General features: G+C 49.5%; 1 protein-coding gene across 1 annotated transcript in view; it reads right to left on the bottom strand.

Moving 5' to 3' along the window:
- The window catches only part of QARS1 (glutaminyl-tRNA synthetase 1), a 93,326-nt gene extending 79,112 nt beyond the window's left edge, over nucleotides 1–14,214 (bottom strand). The window contains exon 1 of the mRNA XM_040358917.1: nucleotides 14,073–14,214. Coding sequence (XP_040214851.1) covers nucleotides 14,073–14,186 — 114 coding nt within the window. The 5' untranslated portion in view covers nucleotides 14,187–14,214. The remainder of the gene's footprint in view (nucleotides 1–14,072) is intronic.
- Between the last annotated feature and the right edge of the window lie 538 nt (nucleotides 14,215–14,752).

The following is a 14,752-nucleotide window of genomic DNA, read 5'->3' as shown; positions in this document are numbered from 1 at the left end:
ACGCTGCGCAAATACGGCGTGACAAAGTATTGCAACGATCGCCGTTTTATTCTCTAGGGCAGTGATGGCGAACCTTGGCACCCCAGATGTTTTGGAACTACATTTCCCATGATGCTCATGCACTGTGCGGTGTAGTTGAGCATCATGGGAAATGTAGTTCCAAAACATCTGGGGTGCCAAGGTTCGCCATCACTGCTCTAGGGTGTTGGGATAAAAAATATATATAATGTTTGGGGGTTCTAATTAGAGAGAAGAAGATGGCAGTGAAAATAGTGAAAAATTACATTAGAATTGCTGTTTGACTTGTAATGCTTAACTTGTAATAACAACGGCCACCACCAGATGGCGCCAGCTCACACAAGGAAGAGCTGGGGACTTCACAAAAAAAAATAAAAAATTATTTTGCCCTCCTTCCAAGCCAAGTCACTGGGATTTGTCGAGCCCTGCGGTATTGCATGCCATAGAAGTCAATGCGGAACAAATAATTTTTAGTTTCCATTGACTTCTATGGGGAAACTTGCTTTGATATGCGAGTGCTTTGGATTACGAGCATTCTCTTGCAACAGATTATATTTGTAATCCAAGGTTCCACTGTACCATAGTTTGTCGCCATTCCAGGAGAGTGCACAATTTTAAAAACGTGACATATAGATCGGGTTAAAAAAAAAAAAAAAAATGCGTTGGACGTATTCTCCAAGCATACGAGAGAAGCAAATACTAGAAGAATTTTTATGCGAGAAATGTATATTTAGTATACCGCCCACCCTCACGTTTTTACGTAGGAATGTTCTGACACAAATCAGATGGTCATACACCATGTACAGGTAGGTACCCGTTTACTGATGAGGATCAGACCCAATTTTCCTAGAGGATGGGCTGGGTTCACCTCCATGTGTCTGAAATAACACATCCGCCCACAATGTACTCTTCTATATATACACAGTACACGCTCCAATAGGACAAGTAAAGAGCGTTTCCAAATTGGAGCCGCATGCGTTATAAGGACCGGCCTGCCAAAGTCCTGCGAGTGTGTCAACAGATGTCACTGGGGCCTCCCAGACCTATTTTGGGACGCAAGCGATTACAGAATCGGGTTACAAAACACTCTGCCGGAGGCCGGTTACTGTACCAGCAATTTATTACACCGGCCAATTTCATTCTTCACAAGGCAACAGCATTTGGAAAGGTCCTCGCCACTGGGGGGGGGGGGGGTCTGCGAAGGACCGCTGCCATTCCGCGCTCTGCAGCAGATTTCTGTAAACAGGTGGTCGCCGAGATAGAATTCAGGAGCCGGTCAGTCTGAACCTGTAGTCAGCAGGCATTTATGAAGAGGCCCTGTTAATACTCTTCACAATCAAAAAGGAGTTGTGGCCTGAAAAAAGTTTTTTTTAAAAAGTCAACAGCTACAAATACTGCAGCTGCTGACTTAGTATAAGGACACTTAGCTGTCCAGGGATCCCACAATGTCAGCACCCCTAGCTAATTCGTCAATCGGCTTTGGGCGGAGGAGCCGGTGACTTGTCGTTAAGGTTCCCCTATCCAGATGGTTCCTGAAAGGACTGCGCAGGCGCAATCCTTGCCGACGGAAATCTCCGAACCTCGGCCGGCATCCAGGCTCATTCCTTAACATCCCCGTGGATTGGAGGATGTTAAAAAAAGAGCCAGGAGGCCGAGCGATGGAAGCGAGGACGTGAGGCCGACTGGCCACTTTCCTAAAATTCCACGTCTCCCTGGATGCCGGCCGAGGTTCGGAAATTTCCATCTGCAAGGATTGCACCTGCACAGTCCTTACAGCAGGGGTGCCCAACCAGTGACCCGGGGGCCACATGTGGCCCACGGAGCACTCTGATGTGGCCCGCGACCTCCTGCTCTGGGATGGAATATATTAGAGTATAATACTGCTATTAAAGGTAAGTTTATTACTAAAATCACAGTGTATAAATGGGCATATGTGTTCCGCAGTGGTTACTGGGCTGCTTTCAAACTGATGCGCAGCTGCAGAGAAGTGCACCTGTGGGTTACCTGCACTGAGCCATAGACTTCTATTACCTGCAAGTTTGGTGTGCGTTCTGAAAGTGTACCACACCTATATGATATAATAGAAGTCTATGGCAAAGTGCAGCTAACCTGCAGGAAAGCCACGGGTGAACCCGCGGTGCGGGTAAACAGTGCATCAGTGTGAAAGCAGCCTTAAGCCCCTTTCACATGGTCAGTCTGACCCAATCGGACCCTCCATTCACCTCTAAGGAGTGACAGATATAAATGGACTTGTGTCTGTTTACAAACGCCCACCTTCAATTCGATCCGCTACAAAAAAAAGACTAGAGTGGGCTCTATAGAGTAAAGCGGGCTGCCGTCCACCGCTCCGCTCATTATTGCCCACGACCGGTTACCAAGTCGCTTAAGTGGCCCCCGCTCTTAAAAAGGTTGGGCACCCCTGCCTTACAGGAACCATCTGGATAGCCGGAACCATATTGGCAGATCACCGGCATCTTCATTAAGGGAAACAGGAAGTGAAGCCTTGCGGGTCCACAGCCTGTTTCCTGCTGCGCTTTCTGAATGGTCCCGCTCTCTTCTGGGACCTGTGTGCCTCAGGGTGGGGGGCAAGGTGGGGCCAGGAATTTCATAAAATACCACACAGCGATCTTTCCCAGAAGCGGGCACCTGGTATCCGCTCCTCCCTCCCTGCCAAAAAGTGGCAAATGTGGCAGTGGAGGGTGGGGGGCGTGGGTGTGAACAAGCTGCGGTGGCAAATGGAACTTGTAGTCCTTCCATTCACGGAATGATGCCGCCACATACAGCCACGCTACATTCCAAGAAAAACAGCAACATGTAGAAAGAAGCCCATGAGTCAGGTAAATAAAAAAGGGTGGGGGGGCCACCTTTCATGCGACACCTAAAATATGGTCTTAGCATGCAACATCAAACAGTTGAAAGTTGTACTAAAACCTTTAAAAGAAAAAAAAAAATACAACTTCTCTACATTATAGCTTCCTTGACAAAGTAATGACAGGTAATGTACAACACACCTATATTTCCGCCACAAATCCCTTCACGCTTACTCCAGTCGCGGTGCGATTGCTGAAAAGCCAGTTTTGCAGTGGAAAAACCTGCGTCTCCGGAACGACGCCCATAATCTTCCTCCCAGCAGAGGTGGGCTCCCGGATGTTCCGGATGAGCTCATGGTAATAGTACACGGCGATGTAACGCCAGTTATTAATAGACGGTACGCCTTCAAACAACACCCAGCGCCATCCTCCTGACAGACGACACGTGTGCCACCCATGGAGCCACAGCCAGGAACTCGGGGACACATTACACAACGCTGGTTCTGTTACTGATAAGCTTTAGAGGAACGCCGGGGGTTAAAGTCAAATTATAACCTACCTGTGTATGTACTTTATATAAAAATATACATCTAAGCCCAAGAACAAAACAGTCATATTGCAGCTTACCAGTCCCTAGATGTGGCGGCTGTATTTGTTCTTTTCCCAGACTTTTGAAGGGCTTAGGTGTAACTTTTTTTACGAAAACTTTATTTGCATCACATAGGGGGGCAAAAGTCCCCCATCATACAACTTTTTTGACTCTTTATTAAGTCATCAGGGGTGCATGGAAGCAATCCAGTAGCTGTACAGCCGCTGGATTGCTTCCACCCAACAACAGACATTCGGCTTGTCAGATTTACATGCTACCGCAGCTGGGGGTCAAAACCCCCGCCCCCCCCACGCTGCTGATGTATTATATTGGGGGTAGACAACCCGGGGCCCTCCAGCTGTTGCAGAACTACAACTCCCATCATGCCTCTGGGAGTAATTGTAACTGCCAGCCTTGCAATGCTTCATGGAAAATGTAGTTCCACAACAGCTGGAGGGCCCCAGGTTGCCTACCCCTGTATTATATACATCGGGGGGCAGAAAAGGGGTTATTTTGATCATCTCTCCCAGCTTTCTTTTATTGCATTAAAGCGGAGGCCTGCCAAAAAAATAAAATGTATAATATATATATATATATATATATATACACACACATACATACACACATATATATACACACACACACACACATACATACATACATACATACATATATATATATATATATATATATATATATATATATATATATATATATATATACACACACACATATATACACACACACACACATACAATATATGGACATTTACCTGTCCAGGGCGTCCGCGATGTCAGCAGCCGAAGGCGATCAGTCGCTTGACTGTCCCCACCGTCATCCTCGGTGAGGGTGTTGGAAAGCAATATTTGCATCGCGTACAACAGAGGGTAATCAGGAAGTGCAGCCTTGCAGCTTCACTTCCTGGTTCCCTACTGTGCATGCGCAAGTTGCGCTGCGCATCCTCACTGATCCCTGCTGTCTTCCGGGACCTGTGTGTCTCCCAGAAGACAGCGGGGGGAGGACCGTGTAGACGCAGGAAGTGGTGTAGGTCACCGCGATGATCTATACCAGGAAGTGAGAGCAAATACCTGTATTACACAGGTATCTGCTCCCTCCTCCCCCCCCTGAAAGGTGCCAAATGTGACACCGGGTGGAACTCCACTTTAAGGAACACCTACTCCCTATATAATAGAGAGGGGAAGTATTTGTGGGCCAAATCTGGAGAGCTCCTCCATAGACAGCACCCCAAGTGTTTTTTGTAGATGCTTCAACCTGCCTGTCACCTTTTTTACACAAACTGCACATGCACGGTTTGGTGTATGGCGTCTGTGCTGGTGTTCTGCCGATGAGTGTCCCCCCCCCGGCAGATTATGCCCCCCCCCCTGTACTGCGCAGGCGCGGTGCTGGCCTTTTTCGAAAATAGCCGAACATGCGGCGCCTGCGTGGACCTCGCTGTAAGTGGCCAGTCGTCCTCGCTTCGCTCGCTCGGCCTCCTGGCTCTTTATTTATTTAATTTTTTTTTAACATCCTCGGGGATGGTAAGGAATGAGCCTGGCTGTCAGAAGTGTGCGCAGGCGCCGTCTAGAGCTACATGTTCAGCCATTTTTCGGAGGCAAGCGATGCGCCGTACAGGGGGGGGGGGGGGGGGGGGGAGGCATAATCCGCCGGGGGACCTTTTTCGGCAAGACACCGGAATTAACCGTCATCTATGTGTGCAGCCAATCAAGAAGCCAATGACTCCTAACCCATAGGACAACGGTGAGAAGATGATCCTCGCAGCACTGGAGGGGATCACATTCCCGTGTAAGTGTGCATAACGTGCTAATACACTGTGCATACTAATCACATTACAGCAAGAAGCTCCTGGGGGCCCCAAAATGTAGCATTTCCATAGTTGGTTTAGTTCCACTTTAAAAAAACAACGTCGTCACCAACATTGGCCTGTTTTACCAGTTTACTCTTTACAATTACACCATTTAGGTACGCATGAATTAGAAATGTATTATATTTTTAACGCGCAAACAGATCCCCCTCCACATTTAATTTTAACAAAAATAAAAAGCATTTGAAAATTGATTTTTTCTTTACACTTACAGAGTCCTGTCCCTTGCTGACTTCTGTTCTGGGATCGGGGACTAGTGATCCGCAACAGAATTCTGAGCCCTCCTCCAACTCCTAGTGATGTTATCCTGGCAATGCAGTCTTTAGCCCCCATTCACACCTAGGCGTTTTTACGCCTGTAGTGCTACGCCGCTGCCGCCAGAGGGGTGAAAACACATGTCCCTCTATGGAGATGGTTCACATCTCCACGCTGAACGCCTGCCGCCTGAAAAAAGGTCCCGGACCTTTTTTTCCAGGCGGCGTTCGGCTAGGAGATGGGAAGCATCTCCATAGAGGGGGTCAATCTGGGGCACATCTAGGCGGACAATACCAGCGTTTTGTCGCCGCAAATCGCGGTACAAAACGCTGCTATTTGTACCGCGATTTGCGGCGACAAAACGCCGCAAATTTGTCTGCCTAGGTGTGAATGGAGCCTAAGTGTTTGAGCAGAACCTGCCACTGGACAGCCAATAAAAATTGGCCATGTCACCTAGGCCCGGCTTTAGGCTCATGTGGCATTCCAAGGCTCTTTCCTCTCCTTTCTTTCACACCCCCCTCCCCCCTCTTTCCCTGTCAGCAAGGATTGCGCCTGCGCAGTCCTTACAGGAACCATCTTGATAGCCAGAACCAGATCGCCAGCACTGGGTCCCCAAAATCCGAGAGATCAGGCGCAAAAAGGTGACTCGAGTATAAGCCGAGGGGGGCATTTTTAGCACAAAAAAAAATGTGCTGAAAATTTCAGCTTATACTCGAGTATATACAGCAGGGGTGCCCAACCAGCGGCCCGGGGGCCACATGTGGCCCGCGGAGCCCTCTAATGTGGCCCACGACCTCCTGCTTTGGGATGGCAGGTTCGCAAGCCCAGATCGCAGGTTGCCGACCTGTGTGAAAGCAGCTTTAGACCCATTTTACATGATCGGTTCAACCCACACAGACCCTCCATTCATCTCTATGAAGCGGCAGATATAAACAGACTTGTCTCCATTTGCACCGACCTACCTCCAATCCAATAAAAAAAACAGAATGGGATCTGTCCCCTTCCATCTGGTTGGATCTGATGGGAGGGCCCACAGAGTAGAGTTGGCTGTGTCCGCTCTGCATATACAGAGTGGACACGGATTCTGTCTTCCGTCCGCTCCACTTATTGTGGCCCGCGATCAGTTACCAAGTCGCTTATGTGGCCCTCACTCTTCAAAAGGTTGGGCACCCCTGATATACGGTAACCACACACATAGGTTGGACTTGAGTCTTTTTTGAGCCTGTGCAGTTCAGCCTTTGCTGCAGCCTTTCACCTTATGACTCGCTACAAAGTTTCAAATGTTGCAGTCTGATCACAGGTGAAGAGAAGACTGCGTAAAAGCTCCATCTTGCCTGCAGCGGACTGATGGTATCATCTCAGCCTAGGCAACGTCACCCAAATTGATCTCAAGGACGTCTTTTATTAGAAAATTTTTGAATTTTCCGAAACTATATTAAGAGCGTAGAAGAATTTTAGCAATTTTTTTTTTTTTTTTACCAGGCAAACCAATATTTATTTACCGTATTTATCTGCGTATAACGCGCACTTTTTTCCCCTTAAAATCAGGGGGAAATCGTGGGTGCGCGTTATACGCCGATCCCCGCTTTCTGAGCGCCGCCGCCGACATATACCGAGTGCAGTACACTCGGGTACACTCGGCTGGGTCCGGCCACGTTAGGCTCTGCGAGCCGAGCCCAGCCGAGTGTACTGCGCTCGGTATATGTCGGCTTTCTGAGCGCCGCCGCCGACATACACCGAGTGCAGTACACTCGGCTGGGCTCGGCCACGATCGGCTCCGCGAGAGGAGCCGAGCGTACCGCACTCGGTATATGTCGGCAGCGGCGTTCAAAAACAGCGCAGGAGAAGCGGGAAGGACACCATGAATGCCGCAGACAGACGCCGGGCAACTGTAAGTAACTATCTGTAAATTGTCAGTATTTTTTTTTTCCCCCTAGGATTCTCCTCTAGGTTTGGGGGTGCGCGCTATACGCCGGTGCGCGCTATAGGGCGATAAATAAGGTATTTATTTTTTTAATGGGCTGCAGTGCACTTCTGGCACATTTTGTTACATTTTTACAAATGTGTGTTGAAAAACGTATGCAGTTCGGCACTTACTTAGAAAGCCTTCGTTTATCAATGGAGACACGCAATCCGTCAGAAGCAGAAAGACGGAGCAGTCCCTCCCTAGGATTTGGCTCCAAACCCCCGAAGCTCATGTTTACAACCTTCCTATAATTCAAACAGCTCCACATTATCCACCTGCAGCTGTAAACTCCACAGTCGCCTCTCCCATGTGTAGGCGGCAGCTGAACCTGTACAGAGAAAGGTTCCCAGGCAAGCTGTTGTGTAACAGAAAAAGGTTACAACACAATATTGCATCAACAGCAAAGTGTTGCAATGATTAGAAATGTTCCAAATTCACAACTCAATATTTTGAGTACATCTACAGCCCAACCCCATTTTCTATGGATGGAGTAGGGGTGTCTCCGGTGTTCCTACGGGGGAGGTTCCTCCCTCCATTTGTTCTGCCGATCATCGTCACCAAGACAGAAAGTGACAGGAAATTCAAACCTGACATCGAAACAGGAAACGGTGGGGTGACCTGATGCTAGGACAACAGTCTAAGAAAGGATGTCCACTCACTTCCTGTTGTGTCTCCAAGACAGGAAATGAGGAGATTTTCTTACCTGTGATTAGGGTTGCACAGATACCGATAGCAGTATCAGTGCCAATACTAAGCATTTGCACAAGTACATGCTCCGATACCTAAAAGTGATATCTTTGCAGTGCGATTTGAGCCCATAGAAAATTAATAGGCTCAAATCGCACTGCAAAGAATCGCATGCGATTAAAACAGGAATCTGGTGCGATTCCTGTCCGAATCGCAAGCGGTTTTCTGCACTGCTCCTGTGTGGACCCCGGCTTCTCATAGGGATTTCAGCGTTTCATTTTGTAAGGGCTAAAATTGCACTGCAATGTATAATCGGCGAGCACTTGAGCACAAGTATCGGTAGTAGTAGTACACACTTTCTTTTTTTTTTTTTTTTTTTTATAAACACACAGGTATTGGTGTAAAAGGAAGTCCCTCAATGTGCAAGCTGCAGGACCGCCACCTCCCTACAAAAACCTCCCCCTGCAAGCACTGCCACCTCCCTACAAAAACCTCCCCCTGCAGGACCGCCACCTCCATACAAAAACCTCCCCCCTGCAGGACCGCCGCCACCCTCGCCTCCCCCTGCAGGACCGCCGCCTCCCCCTGCAGGACCGCCGCCACCGTCGCCTCCCCCTGCAGGACCGCCGCCACCGTCGCCTCCCCCTGCAGGACCGCCACCCCCTGCAGGACTGTTTTTGAATTTTATTTGTACAATAAAGACATCGTTTTAAGGAGTGCAGCAGTCCAGTACCTTCTGCTATCCAATGTACCTGTGCATAGCCAGCACCTTTTGGTTCAGTTGGACGGAAGCAAAGCCAAGGGATCAGCAGTTTTTAGAGCAGTATTATTTCTCGCAAGACCGCCACCCTCGCCTCCCCCCTGCAGGACCGCCACCCTCGCCTCCCCCCTGCAGGACCGCCACCCTCGCCTCCCCCCTGCAGGACCGCCACCCTCGCCTCCCCCCTGCAGGACCGCCACCCTCGCCTCCCCCTGCTGCTGAACTTCCAGCACTGTAGAAGTGGGCTTTGGGCTCAGATGCCTTAAGGTGGATCCAACAGGGAAACACCCCCTACTCCTACTGCAATGATAATTTTTCCTTTCATGGATTACACTGCCTTTATCCCGATCTTTGAAGGGAACAGAACCCTCTGACTGATCAGACTCTCTGCCATTTACAGGAAATGGGATCAGTAAAAGATCATTTCTCAATGGAGGAGAGGGCAGGGTGGGGTATATCCCAGTTGGATCACCCTTCAGACTTGAAGCCATTAACCCTCACAGCGCCAGATGTTCAGCAGAAGAGTAAAGATCTCCACATGCTCCAGCAAAATTGGCCTTAGTGGCCCGGATTCAGAAAGATGAGCGCATCTTTCTGCGGGCCTAACGCCGCTGTAACTTTGGGCGCAAGTTCTGTATGCAGAAAGAACTTGCGCCCTTAGTTACGGCGGCGTAACGTATGTGTGGCGGCGTAAGCTAGCCTAATTCAAATGGGGATGTTAAGGGCGTGTTTTATTCAAATTTGAGAGGATCCCGCATTTTTGAAGTTTTTTTTGGAACGGCGCATGCGCCGTCCTTAAAATATCCCAGTGTGCATTGCTCCAAATTACGCCGCAAGGACGTATTGGATTCGACGTGAACGTAAATGACGTACAGCCGTATTCGCCAACGACTTACGCAAACGACGTAAAAAATTCAAAACTCGGCGCGGGAACGACGGCCATACTTAACATTAGCTACGCCTCATATAGCAGGGGTAACTATACGCCGGAAAAAGCCGAACATAAACGACGTAAAAAAAAAAATGCGCCGGCGGGACGTACGTTTCTGAATTGACGTATCTAGCACATTTGCATATTCCTCGCGCAACTATACGGAAGCGCCACCTAGCGGCCAGCGTAAATATGCAGCTTAAGACACTTACACCTGTCGGATCTTAGGGGAATCTATGCGCAACTGATTCTCTGAATCAGGCGCACAGATACGACCTCCTGAACTCAGAGATATGCCGTCGTATCTCTTTTCTGAATCCGGCCCAGTATGTCTATGTATGAATGCGAGTTAGGGACATTAGATGCTCTTTGTCTATCTCATTAACATCAGTCACTGCTCTCAGAGATTCTCTCTATGGGCCAGATTTACGTAGCCCGGGCGCAGCGCAACGTAACCGATTTAGGTTACACCGCCGCAAATTTTCTGTCTAAGTGCCCGATCCACAAAGCAAATTGCAAAATTTGCGGCGGTGTATCCTAAATCCGTCCGGCGCAAGGCGGGCCAATTCAAATGGGGCGGGTACCATTTAAATTAGGCACGCTCCCGCGCCAGATGTACTGCGCATGCTCCCGACGCAAATTTCCCAAATAAAAACATGTTAAACTTACCTGCTCTGTGTAATGGTTGTGCACAGAGCAGCCCTGATCCTCCTCTTCTTGGATCCCCTGCCAGCGCTCCTGGCTCCTCCATTACTCCAAGTGCACCCATAGCAAGCCACTTGCTATGGAGGCACTCTAGCATGCCCCCTTCTGGGCCCTGCAAGTCCATAAGGCTGCATTCACACCTGAGCGTCGGTCGTTCGGTCGTTTTTTTGGGCGTATTTTTCCGGCGTTTTGTCGCGCGTATTCATGCTTATTTGCGCGTTTGCATACAGCGTTGTCCGACGTTTTTGTACTTCGACGTTTTTTATTTTAGCCAATAGGAAAAATGATCATCTTTTCATCACTTGTTGCTATGTTGGTAGATTTTTTTAATCTTCTGCATGGGCGACAAGTTCTATTGATTAAAGCGACGAAACGCCCGTAGCAAACGCCCGTTGTCGGATCGAGCGTTTCCATTACTTTCTATGGGAAATGGAAACGCTCAAATACGCCCAAACCGCACGATACGCGCGACAAAAAAAGGTCTGGGACTTGTTTGAGCTTCGCGCGACAGGCGTTTGGGCGTTCAGGTGTGAACAGTCACCATAGCAAATAATGTTATTTCATCCCTCTGGCGTTTGTGAGCGTAGTGCTTCAGGCGTAAAAACGCCTAGGTGTGAATGGAGCCTAAGAGCCCATTCACGCCTAGGCGTTTTGTCGCCTGTAGCGCGACGCTCACAAACGCCAGAGGGACCAAAATACATGAAAGTCTATGGGGATGGTTCACATCTGCGCCTGACGCCGATCGCCTGTAGCCAAAAAAAGTTCCGGACCCTTTTTTGTCGCGCGTATCGGGCGGTTTGGGCGTATTTGAGCGTTTCCATTTCCCATAGAAAGTAATGGAAACGCTCGATCCGACAACGGGCGTTTGCTACGGGCGTTTCGTCGCTTTAATCAATAGAACTTGTCGCCCAGGCAGAAGATTAAAAAAATCTACCAACATAGCAACAAGTGATGAAAAGATGATAGTTTTTCCTATTGGCTAAAATAAAAAACGTCAAAGTACAAAAACGTCGGACAACGCTGTATGCAAACGCGCAAATAAGCATGAATATGCGCGACAAAGCGCCGAACGACCGACGCTCAGGTGTCAATGCAGCCTAAGACATAAAGCAGGCCTCGGCCCGCCTCCTCGCTACAGGCTATAATTGGACAGCAGCTGGAACCTGATCTATGGAAGTACTCTGATAAGGGTACATGATGTAAAGGGGCACTCCGACGGGGGACAGCTTATGTGAAGGCGGTTCCATCTTCTACTTGAAACAGATGCGATTGGCCAACTTTTAGGTTTTATTTGTCTATCCCGGGCATTTTCACCCCCCTTCCTGCCCAGGCCAATTTTCAGCTTTCACAATTTGAATGACAATTGCGCGGTCATGCAACACTGTACCCATATGAAATTGTTGTTTTTTTCACACAAATAGAGCTTTCTTCTGGTAGTATGTAATCACCACAGGGGATTCTTTATTTTTTGCTAAAGAAAATGGAAAAAAAACATCCAAAAAATGTAACACACACATCATAGTTTGTAAAAAAAAAAACGGGCTGCAACGAGGGGCACTGATAGCGAACACTGATGGGCTGTAGCAAGGGGCACTGATGGGGCGACACTGATGGGCTGTAGCGAGGGGCACACTGATGGGCTGTAGCGAGGGGCACACTGATGGGGGGACACCGATGGGCTGTAGCGAGGGGCACACTGATGGGCTGTAGCGAGGGGCACACTGATGGGGGGACACTGATGGGCTATAGCGAGGGGCACTGATGGGGGGACACTGATGGGCTATAGCGAGGGGCACTGATGGGGGGACACTGATGGGCTGTAGCGAGGGGTGTATGGTCACAGTTTGCTGCCTATCCTAGAATGCTCCGGAAGTCACGTGGCAGCCAACTGCGCATGCGCGATGCGTTCCAAACGCAAATGCGATGCGTTCCAATGGTTTCACGACAGTACACACCAGTGAAACCTCGGTCGGCATCCAGGCTCTTTCCTTAACATCCCTGTGGATTGGAGGATGTTAAAAAAGAGCCAGGAGGCCGAGCGAGCGGAGCGATGACGCGAGGCCGACTGGCCACTTTCCTCTAAATCCACGTCACCCTGAATGCCGGGTTCGCTGGTGTGTACTGTCGAAAATCCATTGGAACGCATCGCACTTGCGTTTAGAACGCATCGCGCATGCGCAGTTGGCCGCCACGTGACTTCCGCAGCATTCTAGGATAGGCAAACTGTGACACTACAAGGGGCACTGATGGGGGGACACTGATGGGCTGTAGCGAGGGGCACACTAATGTACTTAAAAAAAAAGTACAAGAACTTTTTTTGGGCGTCGAGCATCACGCAATTCTGTTTGCGCGTTTACTGCGATTCGTCGGGAGACAACCGCGGCAAAAATCGTGTCGCAATATGACGCAATTCGAAAGTGAACATCGGCTGCCGATAAAAAACGGTCGATCCCGAAATAAAAGCGCAGCGGTCGGCCTCATCGGTCCGCGTAAGAGCGCCCCTCTGGATATGGTTGCTAAGCAACGGGACACCGCTTCCGGATTACTAGATCCGAGACTCATATAACGCCATCGGCTCTTCGGCCAGCCGGCGGACATGCCAGCTGGTTGCTCAGGCCTCCCGGTGGGACAAGAGAGCCCCCTGGGTGAGCGCGGCCGTGTGGCTAACCCCCCGGTAAAACCCCCCTTGAAGCAATATGGGTAACATCCTTGCAATCCCCGCTATTTTGGATTGCGCCACATCGCGCCATGTTTTTTGTTGTAAAAACACGCAAACAGAATCGCGGGACGCCAAACAAAAAGTACAAGAACTTTTTTTGGGCGTCGAGCATCCCGCAATTCTGTTTGCGCATTTACTGCGATTCGTCGGGAGACAACTGCGGCAAAGATCGTGTCGCGATTTGGCCGACCGCTGCGCTTTTTATTTAGGGATCGATCGTTTTTTATAGGCAGCCAATATTCACTTTCGAATAGCGTCAAATCGCGACACGATCTTTGCCGCTATTCGAAAAGTGAATATTGGCTGCCGATAAAAAATGGTGAATCCCTAAATAAAAAGCGCAGCGGTCGGCCTCATCGGTCCGCGTAAGAGCGCCCCTCTGGATACGGTTGCTAAGCAACGGGAAACCTTTCTTATATAAAAACTTTACGCCACTCTGACCGTAGTCCTCATTTACAATCGTTGACCTGGGACGCCAAATACAGCTTCAAGAGGACCGGTCATCACCCGATACCGCGCCGAACGTTCCGAAGTCGGTATTCTAAAAAAAAAAACGGTGACCCCCATTGCCCTCCTCTGAGGTATATGGCTTGTCGAAGTGACAGGTTCTCTTTAGGTCATATTCTAAGTTATGTTAATGGGATTCCTGAGGACATTGACCTCACAGCCGTGACACCACATGGCAGCCTGAACACTGCAGTGACAGGTCCTCTTGAGGGGAAGGGAGGGGGGGGGGGGGCTTTCCCTTACCTGCAGCACGGCGTCCCTCAGCACCGAGCTCAGCGCCTCGTTCTTCAGCGTCTCCTTCGCCTTCTGCTCACTCAGGCCGATAGAAGCGAAGAGAGACACCGAGTCCGCCGCCATCTTGGAGCCGGGAAGGAAAGGGAAGCCCGAGCGGCCAATCAGAAGCCGGAGCCCAGGCACTGCCGGTGACAGTTTGACCAATCACATAAGAAAGACTTTGAATCCGCCAATGGCAGCGCGCGAGCGTTGTCACGTGGTAGGCGTGCAGCCAATGGCGTGGCGGGGAAGGGGGAACCCGCAGAAAGAGGGGCGTGGCCCGGGTTGCATCAGGCAGCGTGCTGGTTTTGGTTGCACGTGGGTGATGTGTTCTCCCAGCAAGAGAGACTGAGAGCGGAGAGTGCAACTTCTATTGTTAGATGTGGATGGAGTGCTGAGGGGTTGCGAGCCCTGTCAGACTTTTATTGCTGTGTCCCCATTGGGGAGATTCAGTGTGGGGGTGTGTTTCGGTACCTATTTGGAGGAAGCTGAGAGTGATACAAAGGACTTTTTTGAGTTAGGAATACATTCTAGAATTGATTTTTATTTAACCAGTTGAGATCTGGAAGATTTTACCCCACCCCCTTCATGACCAGAAATTTTATTTTTTTTGCTATTCAGCACTGCACTACTTTAAAGCTCCATTCACC

The sequence above is a fragment of the Rana temporaria genome, chromosome 7, assembly GCF_905171775.1.
Source record: "Rana temporaria chromosome 7, aRanTem1.1, whole genome shotgun sequence".
NCBI classification, from domain to species: Eukaryota; Metazoa; Chordata; class Amphibia; order Anura; family Ranidae; genus Rana; species Rana temporaria.
This window is presented reverse-complemented; position numbering and strand designations above follow the sequence as displayed.